General features: G+C 40.2%; 1 protein-coding gene across 3 annotated transcripts in view; it reads left to right on the top strand.

The window, feature by feature from the left end:
• The window catches only part of DOCK5 (dedicator of cytokinesis 5), a 274,051-nt gene that overhangs the window by 146,090 nt on the left and 103,564 nt on the right, over positions 1 to 24,397 (top strand). For all 3 annotated transcript variants that reach the window (XR_007515000.1, XM_049866956.1, XM_049866957.1), the window contains 8 exons: positions 1,222 to 1,322; positions 3,359 to 3,493; positions 9,618 to 9,729; positions 10,421 to 10,491; positions 11,325 to 11,431; positions 13,309 to 13,445; positions 16,870 to 16,965; positions 22,439 to 22,537. Coding sequence is in view for 2 of the 3 variants with exons in the window: in XM_049866956.1 (XP_049722913.1) it covers positions 1,222 to 1,322; positions 3,359 to 3,493; positions 9,618 to 9,729; positions 10,421 to 10,491; positions 11,325 to 11,431; positions 13,309 to 13,445; positions 16,870 to 16,965; positions 22,439 to 22,537 (858 nt within the window). In the remaining variant the exon portion in view is untranslated. The remainder of the gene's footprint in view (positions 1 to 1,221; positions 1,323 to 3,358; positions 3,494 to 9,617; positions 9,730 to 10,420; positions 10,492 to 11,324; positions 11,432 to 13,308; positions 13,446 to 16,869; positions 16,966 to 22,438; positions 22,538 to 24,397) is intronic.

Genomic DNA, 24,397 nt, shown 5'->3' with positions numbered 1-24,397 from the left:
TGTCTGGATCCTCAATTCTGTTCCATTGTAGACCAGTTTTTGATATGCTTCCTCTTTCTCGTCAGGGAAAATGGTAGTTTTATTACAGTATAAATCAGGAGCCACTGTAACACATTTTATAACCATCTAGGTGTGATCTAGCAGGTAGCAATAATTAACAAAGAAGATTGTTGTATGTGTTTATGCATACTGAATTTACAAGTCAGATGAATCTGGGCCCCTCTAAGTACAACATACAACAGAGCAGAGAGTTTTTCACATAAAGTAGTTAAAGGTACAACCCATTCTAAGAACTGAAATCAAAACAAGTGTAGGTGATATCATACTCTGGGAAGGCCAGAACTGGCAATGAAAGGACGGAAGTAGACACACACAAACCAACATTGGCAAGCATCCTTTTCTCATTGTTGGGGTTAAAGTACAGTACAGAATTTTACCTGACTATTGCAGCTGAGAAGGAAGGTAAATTGCACCTTTAGGTCATTCACCAACTTGGAGAAACTGGTAAATTCAAGAAGTGGTGAAGGCATTAGAGCTATGGATATAAGACAGAGAGGAAATGCCCCTATATGAGATCAAACCTTGTCAGGCTTTTGGGAACAAGAGACTAAGGGTATGGAGTCCAATGAACAAGGCCTGGAGACAAATTTATGCAGCACAGAGCTGCTAGCATTGGATGAAAGTGGAAGTCCTGTGTGCCCCTCCCTTCGCACAATCTGCCATAAGACAATGCAGTACGGTTATCTTTAGATTACGCAGCAGGTGCCAGCGAGGGTTAATATTTGTGGAGGAAATTTGGGAGGCAAAACTCTGGTGGAGTTTGGATACTAGGGGCACTAACGTTTTTGGAAGAAAAATGTTATATGATATTTAAAGAGCTGCATCCTTAGGAATTCTTATGAAGAGCTCCTTCCTCCTTTCCCATCTTCTTACCTGGCTTACATTACTTATGTTCTGATCACCTTTTCTTTGAGACGATAAGCTGAGGCTAGGAATGCTGGCTTTTCCTGGTTTCTTCATTGTGCCTGATATACAACCGTCTCTCTTTTCATGCTAAATAAACATAAACCCCAAGACTTGACTTTGGCTCTGAAACACTAAAGTGGGGACGCTATAAAAATGATTAAGAAGGAGAAGAAAGCACCACAATGATAGAATGCAGCTCTTTGACAGAATGTCTGGGGTTGTACAGTGTGCTATTTCTGTTTTTCGCCTTTGCAGGTATTTATTATTTCACTGATAGGAGACATCAAGTTCCAGCATTTTAATCCTGTACTTGAAACCTATATTTACAAGCACTTCAGTGCCACTTTGGCATATGTGTAAGTATGATTCAAGGGAACTCTTATTGTTGGCTTGCTGGATTTGTACTCTGAGGGTTGGGCCGTTCAGAAATGAGAGGGACATAAACTGAGTAAATAAATGTGCCCCTGTGTGCAGAACTTTGTTCTAAGCTTACTGGTGGCAAGAGGGAACCATCTAAGTATTCTAACCCTGGAAATGGTGTCAAGTTCTGGCCCTTGCTTGTGGGAAGTTACAGCAAGATAAGACCTTGGCTTTTTAGGGGTCCAGAGCATGCAGGTGAGGAGTCAGGCCAGTCAGGAGCCCTGGTGCAGAATCAAGGACAGACGACCATACTCAGGATATTAGGAACTGGGTGTCAGTGGGATTGGCATGAGGTCCCAAGGGGATCAAACAGTGAATGAAACAAGGCCAAGTCTGATAGGGAACCCTGGTGGTGTAGTGTTTAAGACCTAAGTCTGCTAACTAAAGGTCAGCAGTTTGAATTCACCAGGTGCTCCTTGGAAACTCTGTGGGGCAGTTCTGCTCTGTCCTGTAGGGTTGCTATGAGTCAGAATTGACTTGATGGAGACAGGTTTAAGTCTGATAGAACAGCAGGCCATGCTGTCAACTCTGTGCCACAAGTGCTTTGTAGAATCTCTTACCTGTAGTTTATAAGAAAATTTATTTTTCATTTCTTGTGCATAACAAAGAGTGGCCTCTACTTTTTCCATAGTGCAGCCTTCTTTCTCTCTTTGGTTTATGAGCCCCAGGCTGAGGAAAGTAACTTACGTTCAGTCTGTACTTCATCCTGAAGTGCCAACTCACAACGGCATTGTAGTGGCCTGCCACCCCCTTCCCCCCCTTCCCCCCAGCATTCCAGTGATTGTGCAGAGCAATGTGATGTGTAGTAACAAGAACGTAGCTACAGCTGCTAACCAAAAGGGTCGGCAGTTCATATCCACCAGGCGCTCTTTGGAAACTGCACGGGGCAGTTCTGCTCTGTCTTACAGGGTCGCTATGAGTTGGAATCAACTTGATGGCAACGGGTTTGGTTTTTTGGTTTTATGCAGATCATGTCTGGTTGCTGTCTGCTGATCTATCAGGGTGGCTGCTGATCTGATCTGTCAGGTCAGGTCACTGGCCACTTGTGTTCTCTTTCTGAACTTACTTATATTTGGATGAAGGTCCAGAAACAAAATATAAGCTACTTAAAAGAGGGACTGTGTAGCATGATGACTGTAATGCCCACTGGATTGGGAAACAGCAGATACACCAGTGATAGCGCTCTTTTCATCAGTATCCTCACTTTGCAAGTGAGGAAATTCTATCCTGTGGATCCATATTACACTGAACCAAATGCAACATTTCATGTAGTAATAATCTGGGTTTGTTTGCAAGACTTGATCAGTTCTTTAAGTTTCCTTTGGAGTTTTGATAACTCTGGAAAAACTCAGAAATTGGCCACAAGGAAAGTTCAAAATAATCAGTACATTCAGAAGTCTGAGTTAACACAAGACCAACATCATCCCTCATCTAAAGACTCTGGAAAGACACAAAGAACAGTCTAAATCCCAGAGCAGTTTTATCTGGTGGGATGCTCAGAACTATGGGTGTTTCAGTGAGTCACATCGAGCTCCTCTCCCATACTTGGATTCATCTGGCTCGGTATTTATGGAACTCACTGGGTTTGGGCAGAGTGGAGGAATCTGACTTCTTTTAAGATAACTAGATTAGGCAGACACAGCCACTTCTCCACAGGCAGCACGTGAGGATGTCTGCATAACATTCCAGGGCTTAAAATATCCTTGTGACTTGAATCCCTTCAGCTCTTTAATTTCTTGATCCTTTTTTTTTTTAAGTCCTACAAAAGGAAGTTGTAAACCTAGAATGCAGATGAGGAAACTAAATTGCAAAGGAGTTAGTTTCCCTGTTTGGGGCAGATCCTGGAAGAGGTCATTAGAATCATGACTTTTACTCCCCATTATGCCAAGTTCCCTTCCAGTATAGCCTACCCCAAAGCTCAGTGTACCACTGTGCCCCACTGATGTATTTTTTTCTTTCTTGTTCTTTTCAGGAAACTCTCCAAGGTACTGAACTTTTATGTGGCCAATGCAGAAGACTCTAGCAAAACAGACTTGCTTTTTGCTGCTTTGAAAGCCTTAAAGTACTTGTTTAGATTCATCATTCAATCTAGAGTACTCTACTTGAGGTAATGGTAACTGTAATAAGATGTTTATGCTGTCAGTTCTCTCTTCACGTGGTTTCCCTTAATCCACATGCTTGTCTACAGTTCTGTGACAGTTGGGTCATGGAATTGCCAAATTTCAGAACACCAGGGCTGAAGGTGGAGGTGGACTCCAGAACTATTAAGGAAGATTCACATGAAGTCCCTTTGCATCAGCAGAATTCTAAAGCAGTAGTGACGTCAGGGAACCCTTGCATTCAGGATGCAGATGGCTAAAACGTGCAGCTTTTAGGAAACTTCTCAGGTTCCAGTGACAAGATTTAATACAGCAAGTGGCTTTCTGATGACATTGGAACCTCGCTACCTTCTCTATCTGTCAAAAACAGCTAGATTTCTAAACTGTTAAAATTTATTTCTAAGGTAGAAAGCAAAGGTTTGTAGATAAGAGCGTGTATATGTTTTAAAATCTTTTGTATAGTAAAAAAAAAAACTAATAGGCAAAATTAAAGGCAAGCAATGAAAAAGTTTGCAACATATTAAAAACCCGTTGCCATTGAGTTGATTCCAACTCCTAGCGACCCTATAGGACAGAGTAGAACTGCCCCATAGGGATTCCAAGGAGCGCCTGGTAGATTTGAACTGCCGACCTGTTGGTTAGCAGCCGTAGCTCTTAACCACTACGCCACCAGGGTTTCTGTGCAACATATAGTACAGATTAAAGATTAAGAGACTTACTGATTAAAAGCTCTTATAAATCAGTAAAAGAATGATAAATATTCTTAAGCAGCAGAGGACAAAACATAATTTGCAAACAAAAAAACTCAAATAGTCAAATAAAAAGAGAATACTCATATTCACACTATCAAAAGAATGTAATACGCACACATCCGTTTTACCTGTACGTTTGATAAAGATTAAAAATCTTTGTCCTTTGATGAGAATGGACAAAAACTGACCCAGTCTTTGAATGCTTATGGGAATACAAATTCTTCAGGACAGAAATATGGAACTATGGGTTAAAAAAAAAAACAGAGAAAAGAAAAATCATTTTTCCCAGTAATGCCCCATCTAGAAATGTATCTAATGGAAAAACATCTACGAGGTATGAAACAAATGAATGTTAACGTACATACTTTCAGCCTTTTCAAATGTATGGTATGTTAATGAGGAAAGGTGACCATAATAGATTCTTAAATGGTGGAAACAAGGCGTAACACGAGCACAGCACGACTCCATCTCAAAAATGAGTAGACTTGAAGTACATATAGAAACCTGGATAGGTTGCATGCGAAAATGTTAATGGGAGTAAAAGTCTAGGTAAAGAGGATTGTAAGAAAGATTTACTTTTTATTCTTCCTGCATTTTTAAAGTTTTAACAATAAGCATGTATTTTTTTTATAGTTTCTTTTAATTTAATAACTTAAAAAATGTATTTGGATAAATGACTATTCCTACTTCCCCAGTGGAAGCAAGCAGTATTTATGAGCACATCCTTTTGCAGAGCCTCAGTACTCTTTTTTTCTCTTTAGACAGACTTCTTTTAAAAAGCTAGCTTGTTGTATTTTCTAATTATGAGTTGAAATAGTTGGGGCATGGAGTGTTCTTTTGAGGGAACATTCCCCTTACTTAAAATGTGTTTGTATGGGGAACCCTGATGTCCAGGAATCAAATCATCATAAAACCACAGAAAGTAAAGCTTAATTTATAAAATTAAAAAAATATTTTTCCACTGATGATTCACTGATGTCTGCATAACATTCCAGGGCTTAAAATATCCTTGTGACTCTGTAAGTCAGAATCATTGTTTTAAACATCAGATACGGTGATGACTATGGAAAGTAAAAGATCAGGGTGACTGGTGAGCCCACGAAATTAAGCAAGTTGCTCTGTTGAACTGAGTGCCTCAGTAAAGCTATTAATCTTTAATCTGTGCTGTATGTTACTTATGGTTATTTTTCCTCCCTTAAAGAAGAGCATGTATGATAGGAATCTTGTCTGGGGGCAGCAGTTGAAATGCCACCTGGTCCCCCTCCTTTCTATTGCAGTCATCAGAGCTTAAATTATCCTTCCAAGCTCATTACCTGACTGGAGTTTACCTCAGTTGGGGAGATGTTGTTGTCAGCTGCTCCTACTCATGGCAACTCCATGCAAAATAGACTGAAATGCTACCTGCGCCTGCACCATCCTTATGATCAGTTGTGGACTGGACCGTTGTAAACCATAGGGTTTCGACTGGCTGATTTTTTGGAAGTAGATTACCAGGCCTTTCTTCCTAGTCCACCTTAGTCTGGAAGCTCCACTGTTCAGCATCGTAGCAAAAGGTAAGCCTCCACTGACAGATGGGTGGTGGCTGCATCAGGTGCATTGGCCTGGAATCGAACCTGAGCCTCTCACATGAAAGATGGGAATTATACCACTGAATCACCACTGTCCCGTAAGTAGGGAGATACCAAGGGAAAAGTATAAGTTGCCCACAAATAGGACAATAAAAGCTTGATCTTAATCCTTCAATCTCCTGCCCTTCAACCACCCTGTTGGCTTTAGATATAATGACCAAGCAAAAAGCCAGGCCCACCCTCCTGGAGATCATGATCTAATGTCACTCTCCCCTCTGTCCACCACCAGGTGGTCCGAGTGTGGTTCTGTAACTGGCGCCAGAAGGGCAAACGATCAAGCGGTGACTACTCCCAGCGAGAGGATTTTGAAGCTGCTGGGTCTCCTTTTCCAGGGGGACCAGTGTCTTTTCCTCTGGCACCAGGGCCCCATTTTGGTACCCCAGGCTATGGGGGCCCTCACTTCACTACATGTTAGTCCTGCTTTTTTAAGCACATACCTGCCAAATGTGTGCCAAATATTATTCTCGGTGCTGGGGATCTAGCAGAGGACAAGACAGAGTTCCAGCTGTGATGGTGCTCGTGGTTTACATGGGGGTGGATAAGACGCATAGTAAAGAAATAAACCCATAAGATCATTTCAGGTAGTTGAGGGCCATGAGGACAGGCATTGATTGGTAGAATGATGGAAAGGCCGCTTGAGATGAGGTGGTCAGAGAAGACCTCTCTGGGAGTTGGTATTTGAGTTGAGACTAAAAGACAAGGAGGGAGCCTCATAGTCTGAGGGAAGAGTTGTGTAGGGAGCAGGAACTGCTAATGCAAGGGCCCTACAGGAGCACTGAGTGTGGCCGGTTTGAGGAATTAAGAGAAGCCAATAGGGCTAGAACATAAGGGATAAAGGGGGAATGAAGAGTGGTGGGCAGATGGCAACTGAATTAGGGCCTACAGGCCACAGTAAGGAGGTTGCATTTTATTCCAAGTATGACCGGGTGCCACTGGAGGGCTTCTAGGAGAAAAGTAATAAAATACGGCTTACATTTTAAATGACAGTATCTCTTGTGCTGAAAATTAATTGTAAACGGCTAAGCCTGGAAGCAGATTCCCCGGGTGGCAGAAACAGTTAAGTGCTTGACTAACTGAGAGGTTGACAATTTGAACCTACTCAGAGATGCCTTGGAAAAAAGACCTGGCATTTTGCTTCCGACAGGTCACAGCCTTGAAAACCCTGTGGAGCACAGTTCTACTCTGCATACATGGGGTCACCGTGAGTTAAAGTTGACTTGATGGCAGTTGGTTGGTTTAAGAATGATAGGTGGGTGGCCATGTAACAGGCTTGTTTTTGTTGAAGTATGAGATATGGTGGCTCTATCCAGGATGCAGATGGAGACAGTGGGCTGATTCAGAAGGAAGAAATAATAGAACTTACTGATGGTTCAATGGGGGAATGCATGAACGTTACCGTAGATAATGTCTAGGTTTTGAGTGGATAGTGGCACTATTTGTTGAAACTTGGAATACTAAGAGAGGAACAGGAAAATGAAGTGAGTAGTATTTTAGATATATTAACTTTGAGATGCTTTGTGGATTAAATTGCAAATAAAGTTCTTTTCTAGTTCTAAAAAAAGGATGAATTGAGAATTACCAGTAACCCTCTGACTGACTAATCTTTCTCCGTGGGGTACATACTCCTTGGGTACCACATAAAGTATCAGTAAATAGAGACTAATTTAAATATGTATATGCATATAGGTATATGTTTGAGTGTGTCTATAAAACTCAGGATTCAAACCATCCCTACTTTTGACCAGTTAGTTGGTGGTGAAATTGCCATCGAATGTAAATGTGTGTGGTACAATTTGGGACTTTCAGTGTCTCTGAGAAATTGGCCAAAGACCCCTTGATTTCTGCTTACGAGAAAGAGCCATCTTTTCAGTTGATGGACAGATCTTATGTAGACTTACAGAATACTGTAATCAATACAAATAACCAATCAGTGAAGACTGTGGTATCTTGTATCCTGGGGGCCCCTGCTGTAGAGCAGCTCTGCACTCTGGAGATCGGTAAGCAATACCATGGGGAGTTCAGTGGGCGAAATGAACACAAACTAGATTTATAGGCTGGGTTGGGTTCAGGACTTCTCTGGCTTAAGGAGCTTCTCTACCCATTGTCTGAAACCTCAACACAAATGTTTAGGGCTTGGTGAGGCAGAAAAGGAGAAGTGAGGGAGGAGAGGAGGAGTGAAGCCAGAAGACAGAATGAGGGAAGTATAGTGTTGGCAGGGAAGTTAGCTGGGGGGAGTCCTTTGCTCATTGGACCTTCTGCTAGTGAGCTGAGGAAAAGTGGGTATGCAGGCCTCTGCTGCTGCTTCAGGCATGGCAGCTTCCAGCTGTTCTCCCCTCCCTGCTGGAAATGCCCACAGACCATTAGGAGAGAGGGCATCACCAAAGTCTGTGGCCTTTCAGACAGGATTCAGGGGAATCCTCAACGCAGTGATCCATCATAGCCGACCAGTTATTGGAGGGCTTGTGTTACGACTTTACTTACAGATTACGACTCTGCCCTTGTCCAGGTGGTAAAATCTTCTCAGCCTACTTGGCTGGTTCTTATTCTCCTTGAAACCATCTTTTTTAAAAAAGCCAGTTCCAAATGTAGGACAAAATTCTAACTCAAAAAGAAAGACCAGACTTGCTGGCCTGACAGATACTGGAAAAACCCTGAGAGTATGGCCCCCGGACACCCTTTCAGCTCAGTCATGAGGCCACTCCTGAGGTTCACCCTTCAGCCTAAGGCCCATGGAACAAAACAAGACTAAAGGGGTGCAGCAGCCTTGGGGCAGGGACTTGAAGGCAGGAGGGAACAGGAAAGCTGGTAGTAGGGAACCCAGGGTTGAGAAGGGAGAGTGTTAACATGTATGGTTGTTAACCAATGTCATACGACAAAGTGGGTACTAATTGTTTGATGAGAAACTAGTTCTGTAAACCTTCATCTAAAGTTCAATAAAAAAAAAAGACATCAAAAACAAAAAGGGATCTTCAACACGCACACATACACATACACACACAAAGCCAGTTGCAATAAACCCCTGAAACTGTTGCCCTGAGATAATCTTCAAACCTTAAACCAAAAATAGCCCCTGAAGTCTTAAAACCAAACAGCAGCTTAGCTTAACTAATAAAGAATGTGTGGCATGAGCATTGTGTTCTTTTAAGAACTATCTGTATGGGGGATCAAATTGACAACAGCAACTCAAAAGATTGGATTTGAAACTTAGGCAGCAATGAGTTTACATTAATAGGGAGGAATAACACAGAAAAGGAGGGTGAGAATGGTCGTACAACTTGAGGAATGTAGTCAGTGTCCCTGAATTGTACATGTAGAAACTTAAATTTAGAGCATGCTCTGCTGTGTATATTCTCAACAACAGCAACAAAAAATGAAATAAATTATATTAAAAAGAAAAAAGCCAGTTGCTGTGGAGTTGATTCCAATTCATGGTAACCTCGTGTATGTCAGAGCAGAACTGTGCTCTAAAGGGTTTTCGGTGGCTAATTTTTTGGAAGTAGATCACCAGGCCTTTCTTTCAAGGTGCCTCTGGGTGGACTCAAACTACCAACTTTTCAGTTATCAGTGGAGTATGTTAACCATTTGCACCACCTGGGGGAAACCATATTATAGCATCCTGTTACTTCTGTTTGTACAATTTGAAATGGTGATCACTGGGGCATTGGGCCTCTATCATTGTTTAGGCAAAGAATATATTTTAAAATTTCTTGTAAAGATGGAAAATCTGACTGAATTTTCTTTTTTCTGTTAAGGTTTTATGGCCAAAGCGAAGATGGAGATGAATTTAATAACTCAATCCGAAAGTTATTTCTCTCTTTCAATATGCTAATGGACAGGCCTCTGGAGGAAGCTGTTAAGATCAAGGTCAGCTTGGCAGAATCGAGGCTAAGTCTTGAATGCTGTGGGTGAGGATGTTCTGGGACAACATTGAGCTAGCTTTGAAGGGATAGCTTGTTAATTTTCAGATGACTTATAGGAAGTAAAGGAGAAATCCATATTTTAACTTTTATGAACATTTGTATTTTCGAATGTCAGCTTACCAAAGACAACATGTATTTTTTAGGCACCCCTTGAGTGTCTCTTGTGACCTCTTTGAATTCCACAAGCTGGTCCTGATGCTGTTACAGGCAACAGTTTTTGTTGTTCTTAGCCACCTCCTTAGCTATTTCTAGAAGTTTTGCCACCATCTTCAACATCATCAGTTTTCTTTTTTAAATTTAAAATGTATATTTCCTAAAGACTCCAATTTGAACTTTATTATTCATTCTTTGCTCTTTATGGCACCTTTGTGAGGGAGACTTGAAGAATTTAACTACAGAAAAATTGAACTCCAAATGAGCATTGCCTATTTGCAGCGAAGACAAGAAGCTGTGCTTCCTCCTGCCTTTTCAGGAAAAATATTTTAAGGGATGTGTGTAGCAATGTCAGCTTTCATTTTTGTTGCAAGAGCATCTGTGCCCAGAGCTCTGAGATCCAACTGCAGCCTTTTCTTCTGGGATGAGGCAGTAAATTCTGTGTTTGTCCTGCTTGACAGCTGGCTTTGTTTTTCTCACAGGGTGCAGCTTTGAAGTACCTTCCCAGCATCGTTAACGATGTAAAACTTGTGTTTGACCCTGTTGAGCTCAGGTAAGTGGCAAAAATACTTCTTTCTTGAATTTAACAGAGAAGCACCTCCCCTGCCTGGCTGGGCTAGGCTACTGCACATGTTTCGATTCTTTTAACACATTAACTGAGCACCTTATTGTGCTCAGCTCTGCAGAGGATATAAAAGAAGACACAAACCCTACCCTTGAAGGAGGCTTGTACTTTATCTCGAAAAATAAGACATGCAGGCATAAAATTAACTACAAAAAGAAAGTACGTATTTAACAGACTTTAAGCACTGTACCTAAGTGCCCCAGGAATGCAAAGCCAGACAGTGACCAGTTGGGGTGGAGTTAGCTAGAAAAGGCGTTTTGGAGAAGTTGAGTGTTAAGGTATACCAGACTATACCACTTGCCGTCAATTCTATTCCACCTCGTTGGTGATCTCAGTGTGTGCAGAGTAGAACTGTGCTCTGTAGGGTTTTCAAGGCTGTGACCTTTTGGAAACATCCCTAAGCCTATCTTCTAAGATGCCTCTCAGTGGGTTTGGACCATCAGCCTTTCAGTTAGTAGTCAAGCTCTTAACCATTTGCACCTCCCGGGGATTCCTAATGTTAAGGTAAGTCTGTCTGCAAGACGATGGTGGCTTTGGATATGCTGTGACAGTTTACACAGAATCAGCTCTAAGGCTGAGCCTTTTAGTGAGCAAGGAATACAGTCTCCCTGTCACTTCCTAGACAAACTCTCAGAACATTTAAGAGAGTTTTCAGGGTAAACCTCCCCACCCCCAAATCTCAAGGTAGAGGGGGAGAAGTGCAATTAATGATGCCTTCAACTGTAGATTGAAAACACTGATCACTGTGGTTTCTTTTCTAGCGTGCTCTTCTGCAAGTTCATTCAAAGCATTCCTGACAACCAGTTAGTTCGGCAGAAACTTAACTGCATGACCAAGATAGTAGAGAGTAATCTCTTTCGGCAGTCAGGTAAGACTTCACCAGAAACAAGTGCTTTCTGAAATTCCAGCCTTGCTTCTTCTCCAGCCACTTACTTTTTTTTAAATGTCTGTGGTTTGTTTTTTTTTTTATGATGTCTTTGCCAGTTTTTTGTTGGTACTTGAGGATCTCCTGGGAAACTGGTTTTAAGGGGAAATTGAAGTCAATTCGGTATTCCCACTAGTTCCTAAGAGAGCAGAATTATGTGTCCTTTAATATTTAATTAGAATAATCAGCAAGTGTTTTATTGGAGAATTTTCTCTTCAAAAAGGAACCCCAGAAAGTTAACAGAAAAGCAGAAAGCTGGTCCTTTTAAATAAATTCATCTTCTTCAAGCTATATTTATTGAATAACCTCAAAAACCAAGAGGGTTGGGGTAATGGTGTGCCGGAACCCGCTTGTACTGACTCCCAAGAGCTGATTATATATATTTCTTCTCAGCCGTGTGTTTGGTGATGTCACATTAAGTAGCAGGAAATTGACCACGGTGGAAATATTTATGCCACAGAACTAGGCAACACTATAAATCAGAGCTTTTTTCAGGAGAGAGGAGAGCCAGCTTACCGGCGCACTGCTGGGAGGGAAGCGGGGCATGGGGTGGCGAAAGCTCTTACACCGATAAAATACTTGTCATTTTGTAACTATAGTCAAGCACGTAGTCACCAAGTCTAAATTGCTGTTTCCTGACTCAAAGTTGATGAGGAGGAGGTCAAATATGTGGTTTCCCCATAAGCCCAAGACTTGCTAGAGTGGAGCAGCTGTGGGAACTGTTTTTAGGTGTGGGGACTTCTTTTGGAGCTGGGTCTTTTGCAAACATGTTTTTGTAATCAAGTCAGGTAGTCCCAGATGAACTCATGTTTTATATATTAACAGGGGTTAGGAAAGACCAGCAGGACTCCTTGGAAATTGGGGAAGTTGGGAGGGTTTTTGATGGGAGAACACTGCTGACCTTGGCCAAAGTGAGTGGCCTTCTCTAAGTCTCAAATTTTGTTTTTATGGAAGGAAGACTTGAACTAAATCATATCAGTAGTCTCTTTTGGCTCTGATATTTTCTGACTCTGAATTTGTGCTTAGAAATTCCATACATTCCTAGGATACAGTGGAGGTAGGGCTCATGCCTTCAGAGAGCTAGTGAATACTCTTAAGTAGAAAAGACAATATTACTAAGCATTTTTTTTTTTTATTATGATAATCTCTGCCTTTCAGAATGCAGAAAAGAAATGGGATAATAAAGGTAGGGTAGCTGAGTGCAGTAGAAACCATGCAGTAGATAATTCTAATTAGAGGAAGTATTGCCACCATTAATCATTCTGTTAGTGTCCAGAATATCTAGGACTCATAATAATATTATAGATTGGTGGAGATCCCAGAAGGAAGACATAGTTGAAAGATAACACTTTATGTAGTCCACATGTCTGCAAAGACATGAATGGAATTTCTGTAAATCGCAGTGAAATATACTAGTGAAGCTTGATATTTATACAAATTTTATAGTAGATTTTCTCTATTAGGTGAAAAAAGTTTTTGAAAAAGTTTATAACTTGCTTGGTTTTATTAGTTTCATATGACTTAGCTTTCAAGTATCCAGTTGGCATTTAAAAAAACTAAAAAAAAAAAAAAAAAGGAATTGTTAAATACTTTAAGCATTTAGCTAAATCCTCACATTTACTTGTGATTGGGGTAATTTTCTTATTTTTTTAATTAAGTTCCATGCCTAAAAGCGTGCACTCCTCTGTGGTCTGGAGGAATTCCACCCCGTGGGGCCTATTCTGGAGCTCGGGCTGTGAGAGCAGGCAGAGAGGAACGGGCAGCTCAGGCGATGCTGCACCACGTAGCAGGCTGTGAGCTGCGTGCGTTTTCTTTTTCAGAGTGCAGAGATGTGCTGCTGCCACTGCTGATAGACCAGCTCAGCGGCCAGCTAGACGACAACTCCAGTAAGCCTGACCATGAGGCAAGCTCGCAGCTTCTGAGCAACATCCTGGAAGTCCTGGACAGGAAGGATGTGGTGAGTTGGATCACCACTGGTGCAGGACATAACACAATGTGTCCCTTTGCAGAGGACAGGAATGGCTCGGGCTTGGCTTAGGCATTTTAGAACCTGGGTATTGATGCAGGCTGTGCCCATTTCAGAGGTGAATAGAGAAGCTTCTTTTTCCCAGGGCCCTCTCTGCAAGTCTAGGTCCTAATGCTTGGGCCTGCTATGGGCTGATTTTCCTGGCTTGCCCAGTTTGTCTATCGTTGAGAGCCCTGCGAATACTCTTAAGAACTAGAACCCTGTTTGGACTCTTCCTCTTATTTTGCAGAAACCTCTAACTTCTTCTACCTCTGGTGCCAGACAACAATATTATAGATAATGCCTGAGCTTCTGAGGGTCCTCATTTCTGTATTTGCCCTGACACTGAGCCGTCCTTCCAGAGTCTAGTGGAAATTATGTCTTTTCTTCTCTTGCCTCTTCTCTGTGACCTAGCCTCCCAAGAAGACAATAGGGCTGAACCTGCCTGGATTTATCATTTTCTAGAGATATCACTGGTTGTGCACTGCTTAAGAGCTCAGCTGGTAAACAAAAGGTCGGCAGTTTGAATCCACCAGGTGCTCCTTGGAAACTCTATGGGGCGCTTCTACACTGTCCTATAGGGTAGCTATGAGTCGGAATCGACTCACTCGATGGCAACGGGTTTGGTTTTTGGTTTAGAGATAGCACAGTCCATTAGTCCCCATTTGGGAGACAGTGAGACTTTGCAGAATGTTTTCAGTTGAGCAATTGAGGGCTCAGAAATAAAGGCATCTTGCCACAAACCACAGTTACCACCCCTACAATGGCTGTATGACGCAGTGGTCACACAGAGCAGGGAATCACTCTTGGTTTTGCCTTTTCCCTTTTCCTGACCAAGATAAGCATGGAAATATCTTCAGATTCCATTTTGTGTGTATGATAAGTATGGAGCCCCTGGATGGTATAAACAGTTAACGTGCTTGGCTGCTAATCATAAGGTTGGAAGTTTGAGTCCATCCAGAGGTGCCTTGGAAGAAAGGCCTGACAGTCTGCTTCTGAAAAAGCAGCCTTTGAAAAACCCTACGGAGCACAGTTCTACTCTGATGCACTTGGGGTCACCATGAGTCAGAGCCAGCTCCATGGCAACTGGTTTTTAAGTACATGTATAACAAAGCATTTGCCATTTCAGCATTTTCACATGTGCAGCTCAGGGATGTTAATTGCACTGATCATGCTGAGAAACCGTCACTGTTATCTGTTTTCAAATTTTTTCATGGGTTTTGATTATGGTTATGAGGAATACTTTGTACCTTTTCTAGTAGGTAACTTTTTAGCTCACCTTCCTTTGTCCATTACAGTTTGACCAGAGCCTCTCTCCCCATCATCACTCACAGTGGCCCTTCTGTATTTCTGCTAATCCACACTCATCCACAAACATGTAAGAAGACCATTGCTTTCTGTAGTTATCCCCTCCTTATCCCGCCCCTTGTCTGAACCCCGGTAGCCTGCTTACTATTTGCACTGTTCATTTGATATTTATAATTATAGATCATTATTCTTTTTTGCTTAAATGCATTCCTAAAAACCACGTTATAAAATGGAATAAATTTTCCTAAGGAATGTTGTAATTGCAGATTTGGTTCTTAACCAAGGACTTTGCAGCAAATAAATAAATGTAACCAATCATGTCATAAAAGGCAATTAAAAAAAAAAAAAAGCAAAACCTCTTATGACTCAGTAATTATTGAAAATAGTGAAATGAAGCTCCAAGCCCTGTAAAATTGGCAACCATGTACCAGGCACTTTGGCATAGGTGGGACTCCAGAGTTCTAGAAGGCATATGTATATGATCCAAAGTTTATCTGAAACAAAGGAAACCAGACTATTTGGTTTCCAGTTCCAGTACTACCTCTTTGTACCTCTATGTCTTTAGGGAAGTCATTTAATCTCTTGGTGCCTCAGTAATATGTAGGTATTGCCCTAGATGACGTTTGAGGTCCCTTCCACTGCTGTAAGGCTATTAATTAAACAGATTGATCCTATTTTTAATATACAGTATCTCTGCCTACATTCTTAGAACAGAGAAGTACTCTTCAGAAATGGCCTGTCTTTAAATGCTGTGCAAGGAAATTTAATTGGCTTGTTTTTTGTTTTGCCAGTAATGTTCCTTGTAATGAGCAGAGGCATTCAAAATTACTGATTTTGGAACTGTGTTAAAGTAGTAAGTTCAATACTTTTTGTTGCTGATAGTGGTGGTATTTTTTTCCCCACCATAAAGCATTTTTAAATGTTCAGACTCAATACCGTCTTCCCTTATTCTCTCATAGCTCCTCAGTTAACTCAAAATTCTAATAACTGAGAGTTTATTCTCCGTGCCCTGGTGGCACAGTGGTTAAGTGCTTGGCTGCCAACTGAAAGGTCTAATCAAACCCACCACCTGCTCCGCAAGAGAAAGATGTGGCAGTCTGCTTCCATAAAGATTTACAGTCTTGGAAACCCCATGAGGCAGTTTTGCCCTGTCCTGTAGGAGTGCTACGAGTTGGAATCAAGTAGACAGCAGTGAGATTTTTATATGAAATAGACAAATAAATAGATATCGAAACTTACTAGTGTTTACCAGGAGTGAGAGGGAATGGGGGAGTCATTGCTTAGGGGGCACTGAGTTTCTGTTAATGGTGGTGAAATAATTTGGTAAGGGACAGTGGTGATGTTTGCACAACATGATAAACGTAATCAGGGTCACTGAATTATACATGTAAATTATACATGAATTGGGAAATATTTTGGTATATATATTTCTACCATAATTTTAAAAAAAGGAAAAAGAAATAAACATCTATTAGGTACTGCTGTGTAGTCAGCCCAGCTAATTCCCACAAAGGAACCATTATCGTCTTCCTCGTGCAGCTAGGAAAACTAAAGCTCAGCGAAATCAAACAGTTGCTCACAGTCAGACATGATGGTTAGAATATTAAATCTCCTTGCCTCAGATTCCTCGTTCTCTTTCTCCTGCACGGATGGTGGCAAGAACTCTGTATTTTTGCCTTTTCATGCCATGTGTGCCTAACTGTCCTGTGCACCACTGATCGGCTCAGCGTCAGGACTGAGTACCTCATGCTGAAGGTTCCCCAAAACTGTCTGTGGAATTGGTGGGCCTGGTGAGCTCTCACTGACCTGAGCAGTCTGGGTTATCTGGTAGGCACCTTTCCCCTGCACACCACATTCACCTTCTAATCATTATAACTGATTATTCCAACTGATTCCTTTGTAATATTACATATTGTCCCATGAAACCTTTTTACCTTTGTGGACAAGAGATTGCTTTGTAGGAAAGAGCCAGAACTAAATCTGAAAAGAAAACGTGTCTATCCAAAGCTCCCTTAAGAAAAGTGAAGCCAAGTCGGAAGAAGCTGTGTCAATCCCTTTTTCCCCTCAGGGCCCCACCACGATGCACGTGCAGCTGATCATGGAGCGGCTGCTGAGAAGGATCAACCGCACTGTGATTGGGATGAGCCGACAGTCTCCCCACATCGTGAGTACCTCCTCAATGTCTCACAGCGTCGCCACTGCTTCTCATGGTCCCACCTGCTTTGGGCCAGAGCCTCGAGGCTGAATTCACTGAGGCTTCTCACATCACCACTTATAATCTGTGCCCGTACACTGTGAGGCATACCTACCTCAGGAAAAGAACGGGGTCTAGAACTTGACAGAGACAGATCCAAGACCTCCCTGACCGGGTGACACATGGTTATAACCACGAACAGATGTTTATTCTGGTACTGATTTTCTGTTGCGGGAAAATGATCCAGCAGGCTGGTAGGGGTAGTGATGGGAGAAGGGTGTTCAAGGTTCCCATAAATAAAAGGCGTATAGATCCATTCTGAGGAGTGTACACATAAAAAAAAAAAAAATACTGAAGGTTAAATAAAAGCCTGTTGTAATATATTCAAGTAGAGACAAACTGAAACATGCAGACCCCTTGGGTAGGCCGGTAACTTGGTACCTATTCAACCCAATGTTTTTAAAATACTGGTTCAGTATCTTATTTAAAGAAAATCTGAGCTTTTGTGAGTAGAGAATGAGGCATTTTGGTGGCCACATTCTGCATTTCCTATATTGCGTCAAGCAGTTCGGTTCTACTTGCCAGTGTATATGCTCTGTTCTGGGCTTACTGTCCTCAGAATAATATAATGATAGTATTACTACAACAACTAGCTATGACGGTAATAATAGTTGTAGTAAGTAGCTGTTTTTTTGTGTGTGTGTGCCAGAACTGTTTTAATCACTTTACATTTAAACCTTAAAATAATCCTATGAAGCAGTCCTATTCCTAATACTATTTTTCAAATGACAAAACAAAAAGAGGATTAGAAACTGCTTAAGACTATACAACTACTAGGTGGTAGAATTGAGGTTTGGACTTGAGCAGCCTGGCTGCAGAGTACTGCCTTTTATCAACTATCCTCCAACTCCAAGCAAGTTACCAAAGTTGTTTCCAACTATATGCTACAGTCTCCATGAGTGGACTCCTGATAAACTCAGTTTTCCTCCTCACATCATTTTCCGCTTAGGTTTTAGCGTGCTTGTAGACTGGTGCCCTGCAGTACCACCCAGTGGGTCCTCCTCTTTGGTTCCAGGAAAAAAAAACCTTTTAAGGAATTTGTGATTCATTATGCTTTTAGAAATGCCAGTGTTGCAAAACCTCTTATCTTTCATCTGATCTGTCTAAACAGATGCTGATAAAAAATACGATTGAGACCAGAGGTAACAGTTGAGAGGCCAGGTGATATCATCATTAAAATAAACCAGCTTTTATTTGCTGTATTAAAAACTAAAATGATTATTTAAGAACATTCCTTAAATTAGAGGAGATTGGTAAATAACTATCCCAAATTGTTTGGTAAGTAAAAACCATACATGTATTCAACAAGTAGGTATTAACAAACTACTGTGAGCCAGGCACTCTTCTAGGCACTAGAGATAGGTCAGTGGACAAAACAGACAAAAACCTCTGTCTTTAAGAAGTTGACGTTCTAGCAGGTTTAGGAGAATCGGACCACAAACAGTAACATAATAAACTGCATAGTGTTAAAAGAAGGTAAGTGTTATGGAGAAAATATCGAGCAGGATCAAGGAAATCCAGGTTGGGGAGCCTTAAATTTAAATAAGCTGTCAATCCAGAAGGGCTTCCCTGAGAAGGTAAAGTCTGTGCAAAACTTGAAAAGACGAGGGAGTGAGCCGTGTCAGGAGGCTCTCGGGAAAGAGCTTCCCAGGCAGTGGCAACAGCCAGGGCAGAGTCCTGAGATGTGTCTTAGGAGAGGAGTCACGTATGGGTGAAAGAGCTGATCCAAATAAGAATAAACAAAAATGGCTTTAAGTGAAACTGTCTTGCTGTCTTATTAAGACACAAGCAAATGCAAAGAATATTACGGAAAGATTCAGATGTTGTATTAAAGGAGTAGAGTTTAGCTAGGCTAATCCTGAATCTGGATGTCCCTGAGTAGTGCAAATGGATAAACTGCTTGGCTGCGAACGGAACGATTGGAGGTTCAGGTCTAGCTAAGAGGCTTCTCAGAAGAAAGGCCTGGCGACCTACTTTTGAAAAGGCAGCCGTTGAAAACTCCGTGGACCACAGTTCTTGATGCACGTGGAGACACCGTGAGTTGGAATTGACTTAGTGGCAACTAGTAGGGTGGTAATCCCCGATCAATCTGTCAGTGAAACATCTGAGGGAATGAGGACCCATTTATAAAGTACATGGAAAAATAGGAACCCCACCCCCCAAATAAAAATCAAAGCTCTTACCTTCAGAACATTAGGGTGGTTGGCAAAAATAGTAACTTGTTTACCACCAGAAAGGGTGAGGAAAACTAGAAGTCTATTAATAACTCTTTATTTCTGGTTCCTTATAATATTGCTATTAATTACTTATGCAAAAATAAAATACATAGCTTAACTAATCTATCTTTTCAGCTACTGACTGTTAGAGACTAAGAGTGAGCTAGGAGGGAAAAATAGTAGCATCACTTAAATGCCTAAAAGTAGAAGCTGAGAGTGTTTTAAAAATTAGTTAGCATCACTTCATTAATTCTTCCATAATTTGCTTCAATGACTACTAACAGACTGAGTGCAACTTAGCAGATCAGGAAGAGAAAAAGGAGTTTGAAGAGCCAGTGGGCTTTGCTGAAATTAATATGCTTTTGGAGTATTTTAGAAGTATTGTGAAATTAAAAAAAAAAACTGAATGGGCCATAATTGCTATTGCCAGACCATTTCTACTGTGTATTTAAAGAATGTATAGAAGAGGGAGGATTGATAACTGTGTTGTTTAGGAAATACATATTGGCTATCAGATAATATTTAAATATCTGAATTTAGTGACAGGAACCAAGAGAAGCAAAGTGAGAACTGATAAAGTGAGAAAGATAAACATAAGGAGGAAAAGCGAGGGAAAGATATACAAAGACACAGGCACATTAGCAAGGAGAAATATGCAAATACAACATACACATGGCATAATACAGTTTATTCCTGGTATTTGAGAACAGTTACGTATTAGAGTCCACTAATAAAATACATCAATTCAATAAAAGGGGAAAAAGCTTTGGTTCTCTTCGTAGATGCCAAAATGGTATATGATAAACTTAACATTTACTCCAAATTAAGAATAGGAGGAGCCTTTTTTAACGTACAGTCAACAGGCAACATAATACATGATGGTAATCAACAGAAGAACCAAAACAAAATATTCAGTCTCAACACTGTTGCTTAACATTCTTCTATAATTTCTAGCCAATGTAAATAAGACAAGAAACAGATGCTAAGTATAAAAACTGAAAAAGAGGAAAAATAATTATAATTATCACTATTTTTAGGTGAAATGACTGGCATAGATAGGAAACTGGAGAGTTAACTGAAATTTTAATTAAACTAATAGTTTATTAAATTGGCTGGTTTCAAACTAAATAATAGTGGCTTTTCTATATAACAACGGTAACTAGAGATTATAAAAGAAAAATTCCATTTAATGTAGTCACGAACACTTGAGAATAAAAGTAAATATGAGAGACAAATAAATGAATAACCAAATGGAAGTGATAATGGAGGACTTGCCTGCCAGATTTGAAAACATTATAATGCTACAATAATTAAAATAGTGTTGGATCCGTGTAATGGAGTACCTATAACAAAAAAACAGACCTGAGAGAATTCAAGAGGAGACTTTTGTATATATAGACATTCTCTTTTAGTAGGAAAAGTGAAGATCCTTGATAAATGTTGTTTGGAAAATTAATTTGACAACTTGGAAAAACTTGCTTGACTTTTATTTCGCACTGTACCCACAAAATAAATTTCAGATATAATAAAGACATCAATGTTTAAAAAAAAAAAAAAACGAAATCATAAAGAAGCTAGAAGAAGTATAAAGGAATGTGTACCTGTTCTTAGGATAGAGAAAAGGAGTTCATGAAATTAAAAAAATTGAATGAAAATATAAAAGATAAAAACAATATATTTTGCTGGGTTAAAACATTTAAACTTCTAAATGTTAACTATATACATACATGTGTATGTGTATATATACATACAAATACAAATTAAATGGCAAGCACCAAACTGTAAAAATTATTTGCAATGTATGTGGCAAGTGGCAAATAGCCTTAATATATAAAGAGCTACTACAAATCACTAAGAAAAAGATATAGTTGTAATTGAAAAATGAGTAAAGAATATGAGCAAACAGCAAAATGGGAATTTTGAACGGCCAGTAAACATACAATTTTTAATTCAAAACAAATGAAATGCTAATTAATCAAAAGTAAGATTAATTAAAACAATACCCAGAATAGGCAAGGGCCTGGAGAAAGAAATAGTCTTAGACACTGGCGGAAATGTAAACTATATGATAATTTGACAATATATGTGAAAAGCTTTAGTGGGATAAATTTGCCTTGCTTTATAATTAGGAAAATATACTTTTTAAAACGAGACTGACTGATACAGAAAGACAGACATACGTTCAGAGAGAGGTGTTAATGGGCAGTTTTGATTGTTTTTATGTTCAGGAAGTCATTCCCTCCATCCCAAGAATGGCTGTATATTCATCTCCTTTGTGCCAAATTCGTTTAAATTCATCTTGTTTTCCTAGCTATGTGAATACAGAAGTATGGTACTTCTAGATATCTGCCCTCTGGCAGATAATTATGTCTGTGATTCAAGTCTTTTTGGAGTAAAGTGCATTGAATATAAGTACATTGAATAAGTAAAAGTACATTGAATATAAGAGTAATTCCTAACCTCACAAATAAAAAAATATATTATTCATCTAGTTATTCAGTCCCTTTCCTCAAGCCATGTCCACAATCCCACATACATAACATACTGGGACTAAGTGGCTAAAGGATTCTAACAACAACAAAAAAACCAAACGACTTGCTGTCGAGTCAGTTCTGACTCATGATGACCCCATGTAGAGTTAGAGAAGTAACATTCATGTGTTTTAGCACCTAACAACAATCATTTCCAATTCTCTTCTCCACTCCTTCACACTTAGTTTTACTACTTCTTTTTTGCCTCCTAACACTCTCCCAAATTCAAATTTGTTTAACAGATCAAAATATTTTGGACTTTTCCCATGGGCTAATATACTATAACTGCCTCAACAAGAAACTCAGAACCCTCAAGTTGTTGTAACTTTACTGATAATCTAGTTGAGATCTTAGAATTAACGAAGGTCTCTTGATTACGGGATTCCACAAATTATAACAGTTAATGGGATGAGTAAAACCTTCCAGATTCCTGAACAAAAATGGAAGGTGGTAGTTTTAAGCAAAAATAGCAGAGTGCATCTGTTTTGGAGCTTTGGAGTACAGGATGTTTCTAGTTTGGAAAGGTCCCTGCATAGCTAATTGGGTGGGAATAAGCAAAGCACATAGCACCCAAATATTGTTTTGTCGCTCGGTGGCCTCAGGAGTCTTGGACTTCCGTTTTCTTTTTCCTTTCAGAGGAGTTTTGTTGCTTGCATGATTGCCATCCTGCAGCAAATGGATGACAGCCACTACGGCCACTACATCAGCACTTTCAAAACCAGACAAGACATCATTGTAAGTTTTCTTCACTGGGTCGTTACAACCTTCTTATAGTCGGCAAAAGCACATCCCCAACAAAATGAGTCCAAGGAGCTCTTCCCACCAACCTCCCCTGCTATGTGGCTGTCCGTCCACAGTGACTAAAAAAAGAATTTGAAGAAGAATACAGTATTCAGTAAAAGGTCATCAGGCAACCCTGTAAGCCTTTTGGACTTAGAGAGAGTCCTTTTTTTAGAAACATTTGGGAGATCTTTTTTTTTTTTTTTCTTTGAGCAGAGGATAATGTCTCATTTAAGGGACAATAGTTACTCGTGCCATGCAAGAATTTTAGGAAGCAGAGGATTTCAAAGTCTTCCAAGATGTGGTTAATACCATTATTTTCAGTATTCCCTGGAAAAGAAAACAAGATATAACTTCCTCCCCTTACAATGTAAGTTATCTTCAGTTGAAAATATTTCTTTGTCTTTTGTTTTAAATAGAAAATTATTTTCTTGGTTGGTATTAAATATATAGTGAAAGGCAACGTAAAAGGCTAAGAGCCTTACCTTCAGGGATGTAGTTGTGTCTGGTAAAACATCATGGAGGTGGCATTGGATCTAGCAGAGAAGGGAATGGACATAGCAAACGAGCACTATGAAGCACTAGTCTTTGCCCTGAATAACTTCCTATCATCTGTGGATATTCTGATCATCTTTATGCTTTAAGTTTTCTACTTTCTGACTATATTCTACTGAGAGTATTTGGTAAGTACACCCAAGGATAGCCAGCTCCTGCCAGTCATCCCTCCTTTCCATGAGGCCCACGTGATGGACACACTAGAAATTGGAAAGGAGGTGTTCTTTATTATTATTACCTGGTCCAATGCTGAACCCTTATAATGTGTTGGACCATGTGGCTTAAAAGCTGGAAATCTAAGGAGGACCTCTAACTTCACATCTACATATTGGGATCTTGACTTGCTCTGGCAGGCTGCACGGTACAGGAACCCATAGCAGTAGCCAGCACTTGTCAGCGTGCTTGCAGAGACAGGATGTGAGCAAGTTAGGATGAGAGGAGAAGATGAGCAGACATGGAGGCCAAAGTTAGCAGTGCTTTCTCCTGTACAGGCAGGTGGTGTAGCGTATAAGAGCACAGGCTTTAGAAGCACCCACATCTTGGGTTTGAATTCTAACTATTCCACTTCCTTGTATGAAATATCGGGCAAGTTATTTAACCTCACTAAGCCTGGCTTTCCTTAAATACAAGATACCTACCTGGAGGGTTAATGTGAGCATTGATTGAATCGGTGTTTGGAAAATGCCTAGCTTTGTGCTTGACACATAGCTAATGCCTGTGAAAACTAGCTACTTATAATAATAATTTTACTTTTATTAGTTTAGTATAAAATAAAATTAAGATAAAAATATTTGTGATTTTGTCTAAAATTTCATTTAGAAAGCAGGTAGAACAAGAGAAGTACTAAATTCAAACTCTTGATAGTTTGGCTTCATTTTTAAGTAAGTAAGAAAGATTACATAAACCTCCTGTGTGCTAGAACTGTGGTGGAATCTTCCACATATATTATGTAACGAGAAGGGTTCTTATCCCCATGAGGAAGCTGAGGACTGAAGAAATTAAGCGACTTGCCTAAGGTTATAGTCATCAGTGACAGAGCTGCAGGGCACATCATTTGACTCCACTAGACCATCCTGTCCACTCTGTCATGCTGCCTGCTGAGTACATCACTCCAAAGACCTGGATGGAGATGAACCTTGGAAGTGGTGCATAAAGTGAGGTCTGAGATTATCTGTGAATTGCCTTTGTTTTGCTATCACTGTTTGCAGTTAACTTAGATTACCAAGAGTTGACTATAGAGTTAGTGTCAGAAGCAGATAA

The sequence above is a fragment of the Elephas maximus genome, chromosome 22 (genome assembly GCF_024166365.1).
Source record: "Elephas maximus indicus isolate mEleMax1 chromosome 22, mEleMax1 primary haplotype, whole genome shotgun sequence".
Classification (NCBI taxonomy): Eukaryota; Metazoa; Chordata; class Mammalia; order Proboscidea; family Elephantidae; genus Elephas; species Elephas maximus.
The sequence above is the reverse complement of the archived record's forward strand: the minus strand, read 5'-3'. Positions and strand labels throughout refer to the sequence as shown.